General features: G+C 48.5%; 1 protein-coding gene across 2 annotated transcripts in view; it reads right to left on the bottom strand.

The window, feature by feature from the left end:
* Positions 1–22,464, bottom strand: part of ABCB6 (ATP binding cassette subfamily B member 6 (LAN blood group)) — a 28,155-nt gene extending 5,691 nt beyond the window's left edge. The window contains exons 1-15 of one of the 2 annotated variants that reach the window (XM_083749925.1): positions 21,991–22,464; positions 20,268–20,799; positions 18,384–18,521; positions 15,909–16,098; positions 10,578–10,670; positions 9,530–9,722; positions 9,249–9,370; positions 8,041–8,150; positions 7,730–7,795; positions 7,328–7,453; positions 5,099–5,175; positions 2,315–2,378; positions 1,727–1,812; positions 1,480–1,537; positions 1,200–1,304 (exon numbers count right to left, since the gene is read on the bottom strand). In XM_083749925.1, the coding sequence (XP_083606051.1) occupies positions 1,200–1,304; positions 1,480–1,537; positions 1,727–1,812; positions 2,315–2,378; positions 5,099–5,175; positions 7,328–7,453; positions 7,730–7,795; positions 8,041–8,150; positions 9,249–9,370; positions 9,530–9,722; positions 10,578–10,670; positions 15,909–16,098; positions 18,384–18,521; positions 20,268–20,783 (1,944 nt within the window). In that variant the 5' untranslated portion in view covers positions 20,784–20,799; positions 21,991–22,464. Of the gene's footprint in view, positions 1–1,199; positions 1,305–1,479; positions 1,538–1,726; positions 1,813–2,314; positions 2,379–5,098; positions 5,176–7,327; positions 7,454–7,729; positions 7,796–8,040; positions 8,151–9,248; positions 9,371–9,529; positions 9,723–10,577; positions 10,671–15,908; positions 16,099–18,383; positions 18,522–20,267; positions 20,800–21,283; positions 21,307–21,990 lie in introns of those variants that run through there. The other variant, XM_083749926.1, reaches the window with a different exon arrangement.
* Between the last annotated feature and the right edge of the window lie 372 nt (positions 22,465–22,836).

Below are 22,836 nucleotides of genomic sequence, written 5' to 3'. Positions count from 1 at the left end.
TAGGGGAACCACACATTTCAAAAGAGCAGACAGCAAGCAGCTGGAGCAGACATGAAAAGAGCAGCTGCCCTTCAATCCTCTCCCCCCCCCTCCGCCAACCTCAGACCCTCATGAAATCCTGGCACCCAGATGGGGCACCTAGGACTCTCCCCAGATATCCTGTAGCAGTTCCCCCAGTGAGCCTGGGTGGCCAGAGGAGAGGTGGAGGCAGTTTGCAGCTGTGCCTTCCCCAGCACAGCTCTTTCATCCGTCCCTAAATGGAATCACACGTCTCTGCTTTGCTGGGGGCAACCAACAGAAACCAGGAATTAAGCATCTGGGCTGGGGCAGGAAAAGTCCTGAGGAGCAGAAGGAGAAATGTATGCGCCTGAGTGAGTGAGTGAGTGAGTGTGTGTACGCAAGTGGAAGGTGGCAAAGCCATTCAAGGGCTACTTTAGCCCTTTAGGCCAATGTGGGGGAACTTTTTAAGCTTGGGAGCCAAATGGCAATTTGGGCCAAAGATGCAAGTGGGCTGAGCAACACATTTAAATGTTATCTTTCCACCATACTCTAGTTTCTCCACACACTCCCACACTCCCCTCTGTGTCATCCATTCAGGCAACCAAAAAATATCTTCTCAGCCTTCGAAGGACATATTCCAGTCAGGCAAGAACACTCATGGAGGGTGCAAAGTGAAAGACAGTGATGGATATGGCCTGAGGAGAAGGGTTGTTGCCTGGGGAGACTTCTGAGGGACAAACAGAGAAGTGCACAGGGCCAGATTTGCCCACCCCCCCCACGGACTGAGGTTTCCCTTCCTTGTTTTAAGCAGAATAACATGATTCCAAGGATGCCAGCTGCTTGTTCCTTTGGATGACACCTCCTTCCTCCCACTCGTCATGCCAAGAGCCTTGTCTCCATTCCATGCTGGAAGACTCTGGCACCTCACTAATGAAGCCGTCGGGAGGATTTCAACATTGTGCTCTTCCATTCATTTCATCTGTGCAAGCATTGCTACTTGTCAGATGGAACTATTCTCCCCCTTTCCCCCCTCCCCACTGTACTGGGGTGCTTCTGACCACCCTCCAAAGCTAATTCCAGGGGGGAGGGTGGGGTGGGGGCGAGGAGAGGGAAAGAAGTCTTTGTGCAGATCTTCCACTGAGGGGGCGGGTTAGGTGAATCCCATCTCTCCTATCGCCACAACATAATGGCCTCGTTACCTTGGAGATATCCTGCCCATCAATTCGGATGCAGCCTCCCCACACATCGTAGAAGCGGAAGAGTAGGCGAATGATGGTGCTCTTTCCTGAGCCAGAGGGTCCCACCTGGGCAGAGAGAGGGGGGTGAGGAAGGGTCAATATGGGTACAGCCAGCAGGAGGAATGAGTAAGCAGGGAAAAGCACTGGGGGGGGGGGGCTTCCATGGGACCTGCCACTGCTCCCATTGTAGCAGAATCAAAAGAGGGAACGGCGTTCATTCTAGGCAAAACTCTCTCCTTACCAGTGCAAGGGTCTGCCCAGGCATCACTGTGAAGGAAACATCACGCAGGACTTCCCTCCTGTGAGGAAAGTGAACAAAAAGCATCTCCAACATTCTGCTGAGGCCCACCACATTTTCCTTCATCCTTTGAGCATCCCCCCCCCCCCCGTTACCTACCACAATCTCTTTACTATCTTCTCCACCCCCTGTTTTCCTGACTCAGTACCCACCCAGCCAGCCACCCAGCCCTCTGGACCTTCCCCCTTACCCTTCCACATAGCCAAAATGGACATTTTCAAATTCCACACGTCCTGCCAGAAACCGAAGGTCTGCAGCACCTGGTTCGTCCTTCACCTGCAGGTAAACAAATCTGTGACATCATGTATGGTCTTGGGCCTAACTAGTGTGTGCAGAAGCAAAGGAGCTCCTGAAAGGGGGGGGGGGAGTCTAGGGTCAGTGGGTAGAGGATGTGCTTTGCATGCAAGAGGTTATGCCAAAAAAAACCCTCCCTGCAAATATTACAGGCAGTCAGAGAAACAAACTCCCTGAAAGGGCATGGCCATCTCAGCAACACTCTGAAGGCATGAGCCCCATAAAGTAATTGCAAGCTGTGTGAAGAGCAATTGCCTTTGGTTTTCCAAGCACACAGTGGCCTTTAAATTTTGGTGCTTGAGCACAACAGGGATTCAGCATCATTATTCCCATTTCTGTCTTATCACCCAGTCCAGACAGTGAACAATCAGAGAGAAGCCACTTCCAAAAAAAACCCTTAAATTCCTGGAGGGAAGGGAAGAGGTATCTAAGAGAGCATAGGCTAGCAGCTATTCACAGCAGCATAGATGTGGCCTGAACTCACTTCTTGCTCCTCGCTGAAGAGCTCAAACATGTTCTCCATGTCAACAAATGAGCTTTGGATCATTCTGAAAAAGAAAAAGATTCCATTGGACCACCCAGGGCCAGGTAGTGTGGGCACTGCTTAAGGTACTAAAAAGCACTTGGAGGCATGGCACAAATGTGAATAATATTTGCATATGTTAATGCATGAGTGGGCAAACTAAGGCCTGGGACCGGATCCGGCCCAATCGCCTTTTAAATCTGGCCTGCGGACGGTCCGGGAATCAGTATGTTTTTTACATGAGTAGAATGTGTCCTTTTATTTAAAATGTATCTGTGGGTTATTTGTAGGGCCTGCCTGGTGTTTTTACATGAGTAGAATGTGTGCTTTTATTTAAAATGCATCTCTGAATTATTTGTGGGGCATAGGAATTCGTTCAATTAATTTTTTTTCCAGAATATAGTCCGGCCCCCCACAAGGTCTGAGGGACAGTGGACCGGCCCCTGCTGAAAAAGTTTGCTGACCCCTGTGCTAATGTATATGTATTTAAGCTGCCTCTGAGAAAATTTAAATGACTGGGCATTTCACCAGGACTGCACTTTGAAAGTGCCCCCAGCTGTGGTGCTGTAAGCAAAGTTTTTGAAGATCTCACGTTTGTTTAGTTCATTATTTTATTATGTTGGTTTATTCATATTGTTTTATTCAGTGTTGCTCAGCTCACGTTATTAAATCAGGTTAGGTTAATGTATCATTTTTATACAATGTTACATGTGGATTGAAGTTATGTACTTACTGATATAATATTTTATCTGTCATCTATCTATCTATCTATCTATCTATCTATCTATCTATCCTAATGCATTTTGAAATGTTAGCGTTATTGTTCATTTGATAATGTTCTGAGCTACTTTGGGCGCAGTTTTGTGTGAAAGCAGCATACAAATAAACTGATAAGGATGAGATCTGGGGTGCTTGGGACAAAAGACTTGAGGTTTGGGCCCTTTGGGCACCCCCTGCTAGGTGTCACTGAAGTGGGTGTGGGTCTAATTCTCTTCTCTGGTAAGAAAAGAGAAGGGACCGGGGAAGCCATGTATTTGCACTCCAAATATGGCAATCAATTAGACCCCAAGCATGAAAGCAAACCCCATCTGTCACACCTCCCCCACCAGCAAATGTTCCCAAACCTTTAACACATGTTCACACTAAATGATATCACACCTCCTTTGTAACCATCTCTCATACTTCAGAGGACGGGGAGGCTAAGGGGCAACCCAAACTCTTTGGAGGTGGGGGAACGTCTCATGACACAGTTACTAAACACAGGCCTCAATTTCAAGTCTTATTTCAACTTCCTAGGACTGTGTTAGTCTTTATGGTGTTCTATCTTTGTTGCTAGGGCTGTAAAGAGATGATGCAAAAGGGATCACCTTTGCACCAATGAGAGAAACTTTTGAGTTTGGCTCAATATAGTAGTATGAGGGAAATGTGGCTCATTACTGACTTGGCTTTTGAGAAATCAATTTAGTATTGAATTTAATATGCTATTCATTATTTGGCATTTGGCATAGGCAGAGGGCCTTCTTGCTAGTGGCGCCCACCCTATGGAATGCCTTCCCATCAGATGTTAAGGAGATGAGTAATTATATAACATTAGGAAACATCTGAAGGGAGCTCTGATAGGGAAGCTTTTTATGGTTTAATGTTTTACTATGTTTTTATATATGGTGGAAGCTGCTCAGAGTGGCTGGGGAAACCCAGTCAGATGATGATGATGATGATTTTAATATATTTAATACATGCTGGATACAGGCCACATTTGCATATCACAGCAAGACTTTCTGTGCACAAGCAAAACGGCACCAGATTTTCTCCTCCAAAACAAACCATAATCCTTGGCTTACCATTATGAACAAACCAGGGACGATTATTTGTTTCATTCCCATGATCTGTAGGCAAAGTTTCTTCTTGGCTTACTAACTGTGGAGCAAAATGAACCGCAATCCCTTATTTGTTCAAAATGTAAGCCAAGAATCAAGTCAGGAGGAGCAAAGGAGTCCTCTTAGGTGCATTTACAGTGAACCATTTTACTGTAATGTGCAAACAGCCATACCGTACAAATTTCATCTTACATAGCCCTTCTCTTCTGGTATTCAGTTTCTATTCAGAAATATATCTGTCCCACTTTAAAAAAGGGGGGGGCTCGTTGTTCTCATCATATTCAGAAATCCTCCTTATAGTTTTCAAGCAAAATATTAAGGGGCAATGGACATTTGCTTGTTCTCTGCCTATGATGCCCTAACTCAAACAGGGCTCTGTCCTGCATTTGATGCATCTGTAAAGAGTTAATACATTTCCTGGGAGTTTTCTGTCTTATGGGATAGCAGGCCTGGTTGATTTAATCTGCTGTTTAAAGTAAAGTCTCAGTTCCAGAAACCAGTCTACGTGCTCCTTTTTCCTTCTGGTTAAGGCTTCTCACATCTTGTCTCCATTTCTGTTTGCTTCACATTACCTCGTCAGCCTCTGTACAACAATAATTTGACAAGTGGTTTTCTCTATGGATTATGGTTTCCTTCAGACACAGATTTTGTAGCCCTGTATGTGGTGGTACTTTACTGTTAGGCAAACCTCAGTCTGGGAGGTAACAGCATGGAGACGCTGCACTGAACAGGCTTTCATGTAACACTGTCCAATTTTGCAATCTCTGTGTGTGTGGACAAAGTCCCTCGAATTTCATCACACGCCTCTCTGCATTCTCAAAATGCCTAACCAACACTACAGAACAAAATAGCCTATGGAGTAGGTTACCTGTAATAGGTGCCAAACCAGTTCAGTGGGGTGTACAGTTGGATGATGTATGTGCCAAAGAGAACATAATCGCCCACCTGGAGGGAACAGAGATGCAAGTCAGAGCCAAAATGATGATGTCTCCCTGCGGCAGAGTGTGGAAGCGCTTTGTCATCTTGTTTTTAACAGTCCAGCAGCTCTTCAAGTCTTTGTACAAAACTGCATTAGAAATCCCTCACCTAAAATGGTAGCTGACTTATTGTAACACAGCTGGACCTCCACCCCCCACAATCTCTCTCCTCCAGTGCCCAATTTCCCCTCAGGTATAAGGTATGTTTCTGAGAGTATTGTGATAGATTTGCACTACACTTCTCAAGTCCAACAGCCATTAGGGCCCAGTCAGCAGTAACTCTACATACATCCGAGAGGGAGCTGGTTGTTGGGTGATTCTGGTGAAGCAGAATGATAAAGGCTGATAAAGGTCAAAGACTTGTGCAGCACATAAATTCTTGCTCTCTGACTAACGAAAGCCCCATTAAGCCCCTCTTTGGTTTATAAGCCTACTACAAACTCAGACACACACATTCCTCCCACGGCCCAACGAATCATGAGAGCTAGGAACAAACCGGCTAAGGAAGATAGGATGCTTGTTGTTGTGCTGCCAGGGAGATTGTGTTCAACTCACTTGTGCAAGGCGGGGCCAGTTACAGATCAGGTTTGAGCTGGCTGTTTGTGGAACCTCTGTGCAATTCAGACCTAAACCTAGTTTTCAGAGCCAACGTGCACCTGACAGAGTACTGCATCTGCAGGACTTCATGAAACCACAAATACAGTGGGAAAACAGGCCAGGTTGAAGGATAAAGCCCAGCACTGCGGCCAAGGCAAAGTCTGTTTTTCAAATTGATTTCTTTTATACTTAACCAAGCTCTGTTTTCTTGTCATCCATATTCAACTTGCCTTAGATCTAGGAGTGAAAGGGCTCCCTCATCTTATGTGCTAATACTGCATCCCTTCCATTACCTCCTCCCCACTTTAATATACAGTATATACATCCTTGTTCCCTCACCATCATTAGGAGTGCACTCCATGTGGGAATGTGTGTTTTCACATCTGGAGTACAAACCCAAAACATGCTGGTCTCTTTCTTCTGATGTTGGTGGAAACTAGCTCCCATTTGGTGAGGTTCCCCCCCCACCACTCCCCTTTAGATCTCTTAATTGGTGACAAACCTTTTCCAGCCTTGCCTCTTGCTTGTGATTGCTTTTGTTCTCAAAGAGAGGTCTAGCTCTCCAATTTGGTTTCATTTTAAGCTTCTGCACCCTCGGCTGCCCATTTTTCTCAGCATGGGTTGAGCGCTGCGACCCTTCGGTCTCCACACAACTTTGAAATTCAGCAAAGGCTAATTAGCCCTTCACAAAGACTTTTGAGAAACTGCCAGGCTCTTACGTCCCCCCCCCCCCAGCCTTCCCTTCCCACAACTTAACCAGATCACGTCCTGCAACCTCCACTCTTGGGTTCTTAGGTGGCGCAAGCTTGTCCGCCTCCACAGCTCTCCTTGCAGCCTCTCTCCTGCTCACTTGCCTTTGTTGCATTTCACAGAACCGAAAAACACACTGCAAATACCCCCCCAAAAAATGTGTTGAGAAACACGTGCCCCTGTTTGTTTGTTTGTTTGTTTGTTTGTTTGTTTGTTTGTTTCTGTCTGTCTGTCTGTCTGTCTGTCTGTCTCTAGTTCAAGCTGTGTCAGAACACTCTACAAAGAGATTCAGGGCCTCTGCAGAGGCTTCCCTTGCCTCAGGAAGGCCAGTGGACTCTGCCTGGAAGCTGTAACAACAGGGAGAGTGGCTCTCCATTTCTCCAAGCACAGTGATCCCACTTTGTAGAGGAGGCCCAAGCCACTCCTAGATTTGTGGGGCTGGCTGGCAACAGAATGGAAACTCTTCCTGTAGTGAGGGAAGCCCCATGTAGTCAGCTGCTCCACATGCTGTTGCCTCCACATAGAAAGAGTGACATGTGGCCTGGCTCTTAGTTATAAGTTCCATGTATTATTATTCATAATAGTAATAAGATTTATTACCCACCCTACCCCCTAATGTCCCACGGCAGGTTACAATACAAAGCAATACAATTTAAAACCAAATAGAAAGCACACACATACGATAAAAATCACACAAATATACAGGGATGTGTGTACTCAGAGATGCCCACACCATCTATGCCCCTCTGGCACTGCAGTGGGCAAGGACTTACATGGAGCCTCTTCTTGGTCACATAGTAAGCACACAGTAGGGATCCGGCCAGCAGCCCCACCCCAATCACTAGATTCTGGGTCTGGTTCAACAGTGCCAGTGACGCATTGACTTTCCATTCGGAGACCTGCCAGGAGGAGAGAAGAAAGTGGGCCACTGCAGAATCATCCTGCGGCCTACAGAGAGCACCCAGCAGATCCCTGAACCCCCCCCCCCACCTTCACAAAGCAGAGCGTTGTTGCACCCAGTTGCCTTCCCCTGTTCCACCGCAAGACAACCAGCCATACAAACACATACACCATGTACATGGAGGAGCAGAAATAGGGAAGAGGAGGAGCAGAGAGTGTACCCCAAAGATAATGGAAGATGCAAGCCCAGTTGCCACACCCTGGTCCTTCCATACCTGGTACTTGACAATGGCATCATTGAAGCGGGTAGCCTCATAGTTCTCGGCATTGTAATATTTCACCTACAACAAAATCATGACACGGATGAGGCAGTGCCAGGCCAGGCCCCCTCCACTTGAACCCTCCACAAACTAGAGACATTCACCCAACCTGGGGATTCAGCTTCAGATCAGCCGGCAGATGTCCTGCTCTACTCAACTGAAACCTGGAGCCTGAGTTGTTTTAGGCAGTAAACCACCCAGAAAGGCTTGCTGCTACTCCTTGTTCTTCCCTCACACTCGGCTCACGAGGGTGGGGGTTTAAGTACCGTCTCAAAGTTCAGAAGCGAGTCAACAGCTCGGGAACGGGCTTCATTGTCACGGGTATTCATTTCACGGCGGTACTTTGTTCGCCACTCAGTCATTATAATAGTCAAAGCTATGGAGAAAAAGAGAGGGTAATCACTGAGGCGTACTCAGACAAAAACTGTTCCTCAAATACAAGCGAAATTATGATCCATTTCAAGCATTTATTATCACCTCAAATGTCAATATAAACTTACAGGATTACACATCGAGTATTCCCACACAGAATGAACAGAAACCATTTTTTCAGTCACATCCGCCGAAACACCTAAGCCATTGCTTCAACGGAACTTTATCTGTCAATTTAGTAACCTCAGAGATACCCCAAACTAATCATGCCACAATGAGCTTGCTAATGATGAGTTGGCATGATTTTTGGCAGCACCCAGGCTATTTTGTGGCAATAATTCAATAGCCCCTTGAAAATGATTCAAAAGTAAGGTTAAAACATAAAATCTAAGCCTTACACCAGGTATTTTGTAGATTTTTTTTATGATGACTAATAAACTGGAGAGCACTAAGGTGAATCCATCATGCAGGACAAAAATCTGTTTGATTGTAACACAACTTTTAACACCCAAAAGTATATACTTAACCTTGCAGGAGCAATACTATCAGTACACTAATTTGTATTTGAGATAAAACTTGTGAATTGTCTTCAGCTGTATGAACTGCTGCTTTTTATGATAAAGCACCAGAGCAGAAGCTGATCCTCAGAAGCTATCGCCTTGCTTTTGTGCATGCTGCTATTGTCAAAAGATCTTTTTTATTACCTGAACACATTGCTCATAAATGATAATGCAATTCACCTATACTGTATCAGTCTTGGGAATATGTTTCTGGGCACAAATGTAACAATTGAAGACCACCCCACCCACACTTACAGTCTCCTCCATCAGATCCCGTCTCTCTCTTTCCCACAACCTTACTCACAGCTGCCCAGCACTCCACAAATGCACATCCGACCAGGACGACACTTTAGCCCACCTCAAGACGCCACCAGTCCAAGCCACCCTCACCACCCTTATCTTCCTGGCCCGCTCTTCTCCCTGCAATCCCAAATACCTGTCAAGTGAAAGGCATGCTAATGGGTTTCTAGAGTAGCTGCAGTGGTGGAAACCTTCTCCCTGGCCACCTTACCTCCCGGGGTCCCCCCGCTGCAAGCACTCACCGAGATAAAAGCTCATGCAGAGGAAGATGATAAGGCCGAACCAGGCACTGAAGGTTGTGGTGAAATACACAATCGCAATTATGATGTCGGCTATCGTGGGGAAGATGCTGAAGACAATGTAGCTGCGGGATAGAAGGGGGGGGGCAAGTCAGGTCACATGATAGGCAAGGTCACACGGCATGCAAGGGCCACCAACATCGCCAGGAGAAAACACGTGAGTGCAGGCACCCCTGAGCCAGGAGTGATGGAGAGCCCTCCACTAGCCAGGCCCACAAGCATACCTGAGCAAGTTGTTGATGCTGCTAGTGCCTCTGTCGACACTGCGCAGCACCTCGCCCGTCTTGCGACCGAGGTGCCACCGAAGGGAGAGGCTGTGGAGGTGCCTGAGGAGCTGGACCTGGATTTCGCGGCTGGTGAACTGCTGCACGCGGATCCACAGGAAAGTGCGCATGTTGCTAATGAAGCCAGTGGAGCCTAGAGAGAGAAGAGCGGGGGTTGGCTCCTGTGGTTGTCTTCTGCTTCCAGTTGAAAACCTGCCTCCTACCGCTGTCACCTTAAACAAGAACTGTAACCCAGAAGGATCTGGCAAATGGCTTCTATTGCCTTGGAGCCTTCAAGCACCCCTGAGCGCAGGCAAAGTTCACTCTGAATGTCACTGTTCTAGGGGCTGCTTTGGCTGGAGCTGAGGACGGTTGGTTCTCCACTGCCAACTATACCTCCCTGGGAGCAGACAGGGGACTCCCGGGTATGAAGAAGTATATTCGTTTGCAAATTAAAAGAAAACAAAAAACGGTCGAAGGGTCTATGCTTAGGGGCCTATGGGGGGTGACTTGTGGACCTCAACACGCAAAGGCTGTTCTCCAATTGGAGTGCTCACTCTGAGGGGCCAACTACAGTTCCCAGGCTTTTTTTGGGGGGGACACAAATGTACTCTAAATGTATGTTGTGTGATTGTGACCTAATGCACAACTACCCTCTGAACTGTTGATGAGTAAAAACAAGCCTATGGGATCTACTGAACGCTGAGGGCTCATGAGGATGTCAAGTTTGGGGTAAATCGGGGGTGGGGGACCTGTAGCCCTTTGGTTGCTGTTGGACCCAGTCAGCATGGCCTGTGACCAGGAACTGTGGGAGTTCTGGTCCAGCATCATCCGAAAGGCCACACGCTCCTCACAACGGATTAACGGAACCACCTGCTTTCTCAGTATGCAGGAAGGCTAAAAATGGAGAGAAAGCACAAACAGATGGCGAAGGTGGACACAGGTAATCCCAAAGCAGCCTCAGCCAAAGCGCACATGTGCGGGTGTGTACGCACAACAACTGACTCACCAGCACCTCCTCCCTGGAGGAACTTGAGGGCCGCATAGATGCAGACAGTTTGAAGCAGGATACGCCAACTAGCCCCTGTCGTCAGATCGTTCACTGGAGGACAGGAAACAATAGTCACTTTGAAGGCCATAACCAAAGGGGTAGCCCAGAGCCCAAATGAAGTCCCACAAGCCTCTCTACGTGGCTCTCAGACACTCTCAGTATATCACACACATACTGGATCCGCTTTGCACCCTCCTTGGGTGTTTTTGCCTGGCTGGAATGTGCCCTTAAGCTCTGATAATGCTTTGGCTGCCCAGATGGAGGACAGAAGGGTGTGTGTGTTTGTAGAAGCTAGCCTATTGTACAGAGGTACAATCTGCACTGCTGTACACACCTTTGCCCCTGGCACCACCCACCACCGAGATGTGGCCCTTAGAAGGTTGCCCAGAAGGGAAAGTGGCCCTCGGTCTGGAAAACATTCCCCACCCTTGCCTTAATTCTGCTGCAATGTTGGTGACTCCGCTTCATACAAAATAGTCTCGAGACAAGTTACAGCACAAAATGTCTAAATATAATCACTACTAAAATTAACTAGCCAGGAAAAGCCCACAAAAATAGCAGAATGAAATGTCTGGGGAAAGAACAAAGTTTTACCAGGCATTGAAAAGGCATTCATGTGGCCAAGTCTGTTTGGGGAGAGTGTTCCATGAAGGGAGTGTTCCATGAGGAGAGGAGTCACCACTGAAAAGGCCTTGTCTCTTGTTGACACGCTCCAGACTTCTGCTGGAAGGAACACTCAGAAGAAGAATTCTGAGTCTAGACTCTGACATTGCTTCCAGCAAGATGCTATCCACAGAAACTGATCCCCAAAGACGTCATGGGAGCCCTGTGTTATACACGCAGTAAATGCATGGAAGTTCTCACCCTACCTCAAAACTTGGGGGGGGGGGCAGGGAGAAGGCATTATCTGTGGCAGCCCCTAAGTTGTGCGCCTCCCTCCCCACAGAGGTAAGTCTGGTATCTTCATTACACAGCTTTGGGTGAATGCTGAAGGCACACCTCTTTACGCCAGCTTTTGTCTCAAGCCATGCACAGTCATACAGTGGGGCACTGAGCCCAGGCAATAGGTCTCAAATACTGAGATGCTGCTCTTTTTGGGAGGAAAGCATCATGAAACTTGATCTTTGTGCCCAGGCAACAAAGATCTCAAAGCTGGCCTGGATGGAGAAGGACAGAGCTACCTCAGCAGATCAAGAAAAAAATGCCTACAATTAGCTCCCCTGCGTTCCTGCCTGAGAATGATGGCTGTATCTACGAGTGTCAAGGAAATGCCCAACACCTACCTGTTGTAGTCTCATCCCCTGAATCTCATAGCTGCCCAGGCCTATAGGACACTGCTGCCTTAGGAGGAGGCAGGGCTGCCACAGAACAGGCAGGGGTGGGAAAGAGGTATTATTGCGGGCAAAAGCCTGAGCAAAACTGTTTGGATCGGGCTAGGGTGGGGGGGGATTTCATCATAAGTTTTGGACTGTGATGGACAGGCAGCACACAGCTTGATGAGCAGAAAGTGGCCATCTCCCACTCCTGTATCCTCCTGATTTCTAAGCACCAGCTTTGGGGTTTCCTCATGCCCCAACCCCCCCCCCCGACAAACCCCACCAGGCATTATAGCCTGAAAGCTTCCCACTTTGGGTCGGATCCTGCTCTCCTGACACAGAGCTCTCCTCTGATAGTCCCCCTCCTTGTTTTGCATACCTCGTACTCATCCTGCCCCATCCTTTGCTGGGAAAGACACCACCGGTGGAGTCTCCTGGCTTCCTTTATTCTCTTTCAAGGCACCACACAGCCACAAAGATCCCACCCCTCCCACCCCACTGCTGGGCTGCTGGGAGACCAGGCAGAGGACACAAAGGCTCCTTGTTTGCTCCCCGCCAGCGGCACTTTGCTGGGTAATCCTAACTGGCAGGGTGGGTGACCCCATCTGGGAGTGCCCCTCCTTTGCCTTTCATTCTCTCTACATTGGGGGGGGGGGGGGAGAGGATCCCCTTCCCCCATCCCAACTTGCTTTACCCAGCACATGGTGGAGAGTGTTAAGCTACCCTGTTCCCAAGCACAGGTAGAAATACTCTCACGCGTGGAGAGAGGTTGGCATCCTTGCGGGGGGGGGGGAGGCAGTGAGGATGGGCAACCTGGAACAGAGACCTCGCTGCTGTCATTACATATCACCCACAGGGTGCTTTTCATTTTAAAATAACTCTTTTGCAATATTTTATTCTACGCAGCTACGAAGTAGGCTGTTCCCATTCCGCAACACAGCGAACTGGGGCCGAACAACACGGAGGCAGCTAAAGCCGCAGAACGGGCCTGTGGCAAAGGTAGGATTTCAACCCAGATCTCCCAGACTGAATCCCAGACTTGGAGGTGTTTCATCTCTCCACCCACTTCTGCTTCATTGCACCTCCTTCCATGCCTTGGCAAAAAACGGCAAGAAGGAAAGCACAGCAAAGCTACCTGGGGTTTGGTGGCCATATGTAGCAGCCTGACAGAGGCCTGCTTCACCCATCACAGAGCTAGATGGAGCACTGCTCTGGACCAGCATGGCCTGCCCGTTCTTAAGTTCATGCTGCAGGTAAGAGCATTTGGGCCCAGGAATGGCAGAAACAGCAGCTCAATGTGCCGAGGTTGCTGGCAGGTTAGGCGATCTGGCTGAGATCTGGAGGGTGCACCCATCTCCCCCAGGTGGGATGGAGAAGAATATATCTGCTCAGCAGCTACTTAGCATGTAGGGCAGAGAGCGTCCCCCACTCCCGAATCCATTCCCATCGAGCGATTTGGTATGCAGTTTGCAATTCCATGCCTCCCGCCTGCAATGACTCCTTTGTAAAGTCTAAAAGTCAGGGCTGAAAGGCAGGTCCGGAGTCCATCCTCCCCTATTCAGACACCTCTCAATAGCTGCCCTGAGCTGGCACTTGCACCGCCCACCGGGGCATGGGAACCTGGCACACACCAACGGCTTCTGCTAACAAAGGCAGCGCCCCTCCTCCACGGCCTGCCCACCTCTTCCCCACCCCCCACCCCAGAAGCGCAATGCAGAGTTAGTCTGGGAGTAAGCAAGATAGGAGGTCACCACAGGGCTCAGGGCAGAAGCCTCAGGGAGATCCAAGAGGGTCACTAAATTCCCCAAGTCTTCCTGTACCAAAGTCTTCTCCCAGTCCCCCAAACTAATGCCATATGACTTCGCAGATTCAGGTGGAAATGCAAGTCTCCTACTCTTATTAAACGCGTTCCTAAACAGGAAAGTTGCATCCTGTTGTACAAAGTTCAAAATGTAAGTTTGATGGAGAAGGTTGGGCTGGGAGGGAGGGAAGCCACAGGAGAGCAGGGATGAGATCCTGGAGGTGCGTAGAGAGAGTCAAGCTTGGCAGAGGAAGGGAAACAAGAAGGCTTTGAAGAAGAATGGGGCCGAATGGAGGAATGTAAACGCAGGGGCAGAAGCAATTCCTGCTCTACCTAGTTTGCAAAAATGAGATGGCAGCATTCTAGAGTCTGCAAGCAGGAGGAGGTGCCAGATTTTTTTAACTGGCATATTGGGAAGAGGCGGTGCAACTCCCTTCACCTTCTTCTGTCATCAGCTATTTTTATATGAGAAACCATTCAAAAATAAGACCAGGCAGAAGGCCTTCTTGGGGTGGAACACCTTCCCTTCAGATGTCAAGGAGATAAGGAACTACATAACTTTTAGAAGACATCTGAAGGCAACCCTGTATTGAGAAGTTTTTCATATTTGATGTTTTGCTATGTTTTAGATATGCTGTAAGCCACCCAGAGTGGCTGGGGAAACCCAGCCAGATGGGTGGGGTATGAAGAAGAAGAAGAAGAAGAAGAAGAAGAAGAAGAAGAAGAAGAAGAAGAACTTCCATCCCTGCAGTCCCAAGTGGTACAGCAAAGAACTCCCCCCACCCTCAACCTCAGTGCACTGCCTCTTTCTTCTTCACAAGGCTTGAGGGGCCTCTAAGGCCTGAGGGCTGCATTTCTTCTTGGACAACCTTCCGTGGACCACACGCCAGTGCTGGGCGGGGCCAGAGGCAAAAGTGGGCTGAGCAACAAATGTAAATTTTAGCTTTGTACAGCAGCCCGCTCTCTTCACATACCCTTCTCTGTCCTCCATCCAGGTAAGCAAGAGGCATTCTCAGAGTTCAAGGACACATTCCAGAAAGGCAACAACGCTTTGGGACGTGATACAGGGCCGGTGAGGGGCTCGGCTAGGGAAAAGTTCTGAGGGCCAAGTAGAGAGGTCTGGGGGGCCACAGTGGCTGTCCACCCTAGTTCTAAGGGGCAAGAGGAACTAGGAGCAATGTGGTCAGTCAGTACAACAGACTCAACAGCCCTGTTTACTTCTTATGATTGGCTCCACCTCAAGAGATCATGCTCTGAGCACACTGTCCCAGTATTTAAAACAGTAATAATAATAACCAGAGCTTGTTCTCATGTGGATAGTCGGCCTCCAGTACCAGGGAAGGAATCTATTTAAAAACTGCTTCTCCTCATGCCACAACAAGGAGAGTGGCTGGGGCAACTCAGCACAATATGTGGGGTATAAATAATAAAATTATTATTATCTGTATAAGCTGCTCTGCACCACCTCAGGCCCTGGGGCATTCTCTCACCCCTGGTGGTGCATGCTTTGGAAGCCCTGAACCCTCATGCTGTGCTGGACATGCCAAGCCTGTCCCTTAAACGTGTCAAGGGCTCTGCAGACCTTAAGGAGCCAGGTTGCTTAAGGGCCTCTTCAGACATTACACATTGAGCGAGTGCCTCCAAAACTAGTGCTTAGAAACAAGTGTTTGATAAGGACCCGCTCCCTGGAGAGCTTCCAGTTGCTGCAATATCTGTATCCAGCCAAAGGCCTCCTGGCTTTTGGCAGAAAGGTAAACGGCGTTTCCGTGCGCTGCTCTGGTTCGCCAGAAGCGGCTTAGTCATGCTGGTCACATGACCCAGAAGCTGTATGCCAGCTCCCTCAGCCAATAAAGAGAGATGAGCGCCACAACCCCAGAGTCGTCGGTGACTGGACCTAACAGTCAGGGGTCCCTTTCCCTTTAAGCAGCCCCAAAGGTTGCCCTTGGCCCCTTCTCTTCCCTCTAAGTCCTCTGCACATTTGCCAATGCCTATATCAGGGCGCCCTCTCTTGGTCAATTCAGAATACTTGTCCAAACAGAGGTTCTGTCCTCTCCCCACACCCCAGTCTAAGAGAAACCCCTGGCATTAATGCTAGGCCCTCTCCCATTGCACATCTGCCTCTGCTAGGGGCAGCAGCACCATGCCTCCCTGGAAGCCGCCCTTTCCGCTTACCAATGTACTTGTAGTAGAGGGGCACAAAGACGTTGATGCCACGCTCCAGCCCCATCAGCATCAGGCAGACGATCACCAGCCCCTGCAGTGGGTAGCTCCCCTTGGGCCACATGTACTGTATGAGGAGGCTTATCTTCCGGCCCAGATCCCTCCAGGTGGAGCGATTCTGTCTGGCATCTGGAAGCAGGGGCTGAGACACAGAAAGGAGAGTTAGTAGGGGAAGGGGACTCATTTTTGGCAGGGAATATTTGGGGAAGGGGACCACAACAACCTATTCAAATGGCATCTGGGCAAAGATGAGAGCCAACACCTGGGAGGGGGCAACTGAGCAAGATGGGGGGGGCTATGGTCACTTCTCAGGAAAGGGCACAGAGAGCATTTCAAGTAAACACAACTGGAAAGGGAAGCAAAACCTTGAGAGTCACAGAAATTGAGGGTTCAGTGCAGGAAGTGTTCAGGAAAAAATAGGACTAGAAAGGCGCAGTGTTGCAAAATCTTTTTTAAAATGTTTGAATAGGACTCCTTTACAAGAAAGAGCAGGATATAAATTTAAGAAATGAAATATATATTCAGAGGGTCCACAGTGTCCAGATTTTACTGTATGAAGCAGAACCACCCCAGCGCTAGGACTACAGTGACCTCCAATCAGGCCCAGTATTCTCAAGCAGTTAATAGTAGTATAGGAATACAGTACTTGAACCACATAATGACACTCACCAGTAAATGCCGCTATTCCAGCAAAAGAAGTGAAATTACAGATTACTCCAAGGACGATTAAGGTCCTTCTAGTATAACATTCTGTGGTCAACTAGATGTTCCAGGAGACCCTCAAGATTTGGTGGTCATGGCAAACAGCTGTTGGTTTTGCCCTCCTCCATCAATTTATTATGGCAGGAGTGGGGAACCTATGGTCCTCCATATGTTGCTGGACTACAACTCCCATCATCCTTGACTATTGGCCATGTTGGCTGGGGCTAAGGGGTGATGGAGTCTAAGAACACCCAGAGGGCCAACGGTTCCCCTTCCCTAATTAATCACATTTTCTCCCCAAACCCAAATACATTGCAGAAGCTAATTTTTAATACTGATAATTAATACAAGACGTTGTGAACATCTCTTTAAATTGCATAATTGATACAGGTCACAGAGATCAGATTTTCTGGTTGCAGAAACGGCACTGATGGAAAGGGCAGCAAATTCTAATTTTTTTATTGATTAGTGCAGGGAACATATACAAGAAATATCCACAGTGCCACCTGCTGGAGCCTATTCACATTCACCTTCAGCTTTTTTCTTTTTCTTTTTTTTTAAACCAACAAAAGTGATTCTCCAACAATGAACATTTAAAATATATATTAGATAGAACTCAAAGCTCTTTTGCACAGTTGCAAAATTTCCTTCATTAGCCACCAGTGTAAAAGGGAGCAATGAACATTCAGCTCCATAACTCATTCACCCTGTGGTATTATCTTTGTCTATAATGCGGTGGGGAATCTTTTAGGACCACCCAGCGGGCCAGATCACTATCTGTCTGTACCCCAGAGGCCAACTTGGACATCAGATGATTGGCATTCATTTTGATCTAAAAAAATCAGATCCCACCCTACTATATTGACACATCTATATCTAACTTGCCTCTCTGTAACCTTTACAACAGCCCTAAATGTACACAAGTACTCAATCTCTCACTAGCCCAACAGTCCATGGAAAAAGGGCCACTGGTAAGGTTAGTCAACAGTTTTGCCTCAGGGCACTCTGAGTGCTCCACCTCACAGGGAAGTTTCGTGCCACTGAACCAGCTAGGCGCACTTGTTTCCAAACCTCCTCAAACCACACCTTTGGTGAACTTTTCCCTACAGCCTGCAATCTACTCTGAAGGTGCATTCTAGTGTTGCCAGTTCTTTCCATCCAGAGGTTAGCCACTGAGGCTCCTGTGATTTTAACATCTTTAAAATTCAGATAAATTCAACAGGTGCTGCTCCCCACCCCACCCCCACTGCAGCTCCAGGACCACAAAAGCAGCATCCACCTGTTGACTTTTTTCACTGTCATATCATTGGTTAAAAGCTCCTGATCTGTATGCAGGGATTGACTGTAAAACCACTCTGGGAACTGTAGTTCTGGGAAGAGAATAGAGGTCTCCCAACAACTCTCAGAACCCTTAATAAACTACAGCTCCCAGAATTCTTTGCGGAGAGTCATGACTGCTTATAGTCACAGTGCTTTAAATATATGGTGTGAAAGTGGCCCCTGGAGTGGAACTGTAATACTGTTTCAAAATGGCAGCTATTTTAAAGTGAGAAACCGCAGCTACAGGCTCTTCTTAACAGAGTAGTGCTTCTGGCACCAATAATGTTATTCTAGTTCCCTCCCCGCACACCCTGCAACAGGTTCATGGGGGTGGAATTAACAGGATAGACAGAGACAGGCAGACGTAGAAGAAGAATTGGGCTGTTTAGGAGAACAGAAACCTACCTGACTGTGCTCCACGTCGCGTTCATCTTCATTGATCAGCAGCATGTAGGGTTTTCGGGGCAACCCTGGGGCCTTTATCCCCAGGGCAAAGAGGGCGAAGGTGCAGGAGTAGCGCAGTAACCACAGGCTGAATTGTACCTGGAGGAGGTTGATCTCATGTCAGATGTGTGTCTCGCAGCGACCCACCTGCCCCGCTTTGCTCCCCACTGAAAGCTACAAACCAGGCAGTGCTTCCTTTCTAAGGTCTAAACCAAGAGTCAAATGGCTTGGAGTGGAGAGAGGGAAACACCCATCAAGGGTGGTATTTTTAAACTTGATTTATTATTTAAAATCTTTTTAGGCATTTCATTAGCCAAAAGCCTGATTTGAGCCAATTGACCAAAGACTTGTTAAGTACGTAAAAACATTGGAACTAGAACACAGATAATTATCCTATATCACATAATCTAATTCCTTGCAGAAAACCCCAGGATACAATCCCTCCCAGAAGCTTTAAGGAACATTTGGTGATAGATGGTCCTGACCCCTAGAGAATTGTGAAAATGGCTTGACTGAATTTGCTTCCTGTTGCTTCCTGAAGCCTGTTCCTGTTTGAAGATGCCTGCAGTTACGGCAAATGGCCAGCAGGAGGAAGTTAGGTCATGTGACTGAGGTAGAAAGGCAGAAGAAGGCTGAAGCTGTCTGGAATGGCTAGGCAGGAGGAGGTATTTGCTCCTAAATGTGAGTTCTTGGTTCCTCTGTGGATAAAGAGTGAGGGGCCTTCACACCCATCACTGCAACGAGATGACATCTTGACATGAAAAAAGTAGGCTGCCACTTGCAAAATGTCTTCACATTGTTTGTTGGCCAAAAACAAACAAACCACCCAAAAAGAACAAATCATGGCTAGTCTGCTACGCTGGATTCACATGTTCCAACAAACCACAGTTAAGCTAGGCTTAACTAGCTTATTTATATCCCACCCATCTGGGAATCTCCAGGTAGGGCTGGGAGGAGAGCTGTTGCCAGCCTTCCCCAGTCAGGTGCCCTCCAGGTGTGCTTGGACTACAACTCGCATGAACCTCAGCCACATTTTGAAAACCCTGGAATATGAGGAGTTCCATAAGCAGGTGTGTAGACAGTGGGCAATTCAGCTGTACAGTTGGGGTGGGGGAATAGTGGTCAGGCCCTAATTGTTACATGGAACCTGTGGCATGGAATAAGTTCTCTACTTTCCAGTCTCTTGCTAAAGGGTATTGCCAGAGGGCAAGGATGTTAGTTAACGATGTAAAGAAATGTGAAATCTCAACTTGTGGCTGGAAAGCCTTTTCGGTAGGACTTTGTGCTGAGTCACTGGGCAAAGTCCCCTGCAAATTATTCAGCAATCTCCTCTGTGTGTGTGTGCATGTGTGGTTGTGGTTGTGTGGAAAGGGGGAGGAGCACACACCACTCATGTCTAAAGTTTTCTGTAGCTCAAACAACAGTGACTCAGCAAAAATGGGCTGGGAAGAAGGCGCCAAGCAGTGGCTGGCACTTAAGAGCAACAACTAGCAAGTGTTGAAATCAGCAGGTTTATTTGGTTCTAATCTTCTCCCATCTCCAAATATTCTACCACCCTGCCAAAAAAATCCAGGATGCAGTGGTACCTCTAGTTACGAACTTAATTTGTTCCGGAGGTCTGTTCTTAACCTGAAACTGTGCTTTCGCTAATGGGGCCTCTTGCTGCCGCTGCACTGCCAGCACACGATTTCCATTCTCATCCTAGGGCAAAGTTCTCACCTCAAGGTAACTCTTCCAGGTTAGCGGAGTTTGCAACCTGAAGCGATTGTAATCTGAGGCATTTGTAACTCGAGGTACTACTGTATATATACGCTCCTACCTGTTGCCAAACCCTCGTTGACCTACCTTCTGGTTGGCGTTTTCCAAGCCCCACCACCAGAGTGGGCTGTTCCAGGAGATGAAGGCCAGGTTCTCGGCTGCAAAAGCCAGAGCCCAAAAAAGGAGGAGGATGGCACCATGGCCTCTGATCCGGTCCTGCGCCAGAACTCTGGTGCGTTCCAGGTGGAGCAGCCCAACCGAGCTGGTCCAGCTCGCGGCAGAGAGGCAGGCATACAGCACCATGTACCCATAAAGCTGTTGCATGCCCAACACCTGCCACAGAAAGGTGACAAAGGGCAGCAGTGCAAGGAACAGAGAGAGGAGGACTTGGATGTGGTACAGGCGGGAACGTGGGATATACTTTGGCTCCATGGTGCGGCTGAACCGGGCATAGCAAGCGTATTGCAGGGCCCCCAAGAGGATGCAGACGCTGAGCTGCACAGAGGGCACCAGCGTGAAGTAGAAACAGGGGTACAGCCCCTGCTGAGCCCATGCACGTGCCAGGGAATCGTTCCCCTCACAGTAGCTCTGTAGCACCACCATCCTGTCGGCTGGGGAGCTGCAGAAACACAGATGAAAGAAACAAGGAAATTAGAACATATGCTTGGGCTACTATTTTTTGATTTATTTATATCCCACCTTCCCTTCAAGGTGACATACATAATTCTCCTCCTCCTCCACAACAAGCCTGTGAGATAGGTTAGGCTAAGAATGAGTGTCTGGTCTAAGGTCCCCCAGTGAGCTTCATGGCTAAGTGGGGATTCAAACCATGGTCTCACAGGTCCTAGTCCAATGCACTGCTTTGCCACATTGGCTTTATATTTCAACGCTGTCTGCAAATATATTATATATAATATATGCAAACCCACAGGCATATGATGTTCTCACAGGCTAAAATTCAAGTGCAGAAGTAAACATACCACATGGTGCCACACACACACACACACACACACACACACTATGCAGGCATGAGAGCAGTCACCAATCTTGGACAATTTTTTAACAAATTAAACATATTTGCATCAATTTGCTGGCTGGCATACCGTAATTTACAGTGCTGGTGCTACTAGAATGGATGCAATGCACTGAAGTTTTTGCTCAGCTATCTTCCCTCTGCCCCACAGCTTTTAATACACAAATAAACCCTGAGCTACTTTCCCAAATGCTAGAAACTTGTCTTCTTTTTTTAAGGGCCACTGATATAGCCTTTTCCTCCATGAATATCCTCAGCGGATATTTCTGATGCCTTCCTCCACACCTCTCCGTGGGTTTTGCTTTGCTTTTTTAATTCGTTCTTTCTGATGCACGATATCAAAATAGCACATCATCACCGTGTTGTTATGACTACACTCCGCGCCCTCGAGTGGCGCTTTGGATTCCTGCCCTCCCCGGGTCCAGCTGCTGTGTGTTCCCACTTTCCAAGCGGTGAACTTTCCCAGGCAGAAGCCGCCAGCTTCCTGATTCAAGGGCACCCCGGGGAGCACAGCGAGGAGGAGACGGTGCTGAGCACCCACCCTCGCTGCCTACGCCTGTTACCCCACGCACTATGGGCAACAGGCCTGGCTGCTTGGCAATGGGCTCGGGCATAGGAGGAGGAGGTGGAGGAGATCAAGCCATGGGGCTGTGTTCCCCCCGCCCCCTGCCGCCTCTCTGGGCTGCCAGCCGGCGAAGAGGCAGCAAAGGGGCCGCCGCCGCTCGCTTCCCCTCCATCCCACCCGCCTGCCCCCTTCTCCCACCAACGTCTACTTGCCTGCTCGGGTCTCGTCAGTCCAGCCCACCCACTCTCCCCACCGCCCGGTTGGCTCGGCCAATGTGCAGCGGCGCGTCCGCAGCCGAGCTTCGGGAGCCGCGGCAGGCCCGATCGGCGCCCCCGGGGTCCTAGCGCCGCCTTTCCCCAACACTGTTAGGCAGATTCCGTCTGGGTCCTAGCGCCCGCGCGTTCCAACACAGGTGCTCAAGCTCCGGGCCGCTGCTCTTATTTATTTCCTGCCGAGCAAGAGCGCACGACGCGGGTTGCGAAGGTGGGACGATCGAGGGCAGGTGCTGCCTTCAAATTTATCATGGGCCAGCGCCACCCCGATCCCGCTCCTTCGCGTTTGTACCTCCGCAGTCTAAAACCAGGATACCGAAGTGGAATGAGTCAGCACAATTCTAAGCATGTGTGTAGACATCGCAAACGAGCGTGCGTCCGAGTGTGGCTTTGAACCCGGGTTCAGTTTGCTAAAGGTGCGGCGGCGGCGGCAAAAAAAAAAAGCAGCCTCGGGGGAAAGTGTGCGAACTTCAGCCTATCACTTTTTCTCTGCCTCACAAGGTTGTTGTGAGGATATCATGCAGAGCTGTTTAGAGAAGGATAGGGGCACCGCTGTGACTCTAACTGTCGCATTCCATTCAAAGCTTAATTGAGCCAAGGCTCATAAAGTCTCTGCTCTGAAATATCTAAGACGCGAAAGGAACAGAGTGCACGTGAGAGCCTTTGGAGTGCCTTTTGCCGCCGTCACTACCCAGTAGGTATCCATCTTTATGAATTTCATCTTGGACAAGTTAACTACCTGAGTTTTATGAAACCAGTAATTTTAAAGCTGTCAGCTGCAGAGTG

This window comes from Podarcis gaigeae, assembly GCF_964106915.1.
Source record: "Podarcis gaigeae genome assembly, chromosome: 1".
Classification (NCBI taxonomy): domain Eukaryota; kingdom Metazoa; phylum Chordata; class Lepidosauria; order Squamata; family Lacertidae; genus Podarcis; species Podarcis gaigeae.
The sequence above is the reverse complement of the archived record's forward strand: the minus strand, read 5'-3'. Positions and strand labels throughout refer to the sequence as shown.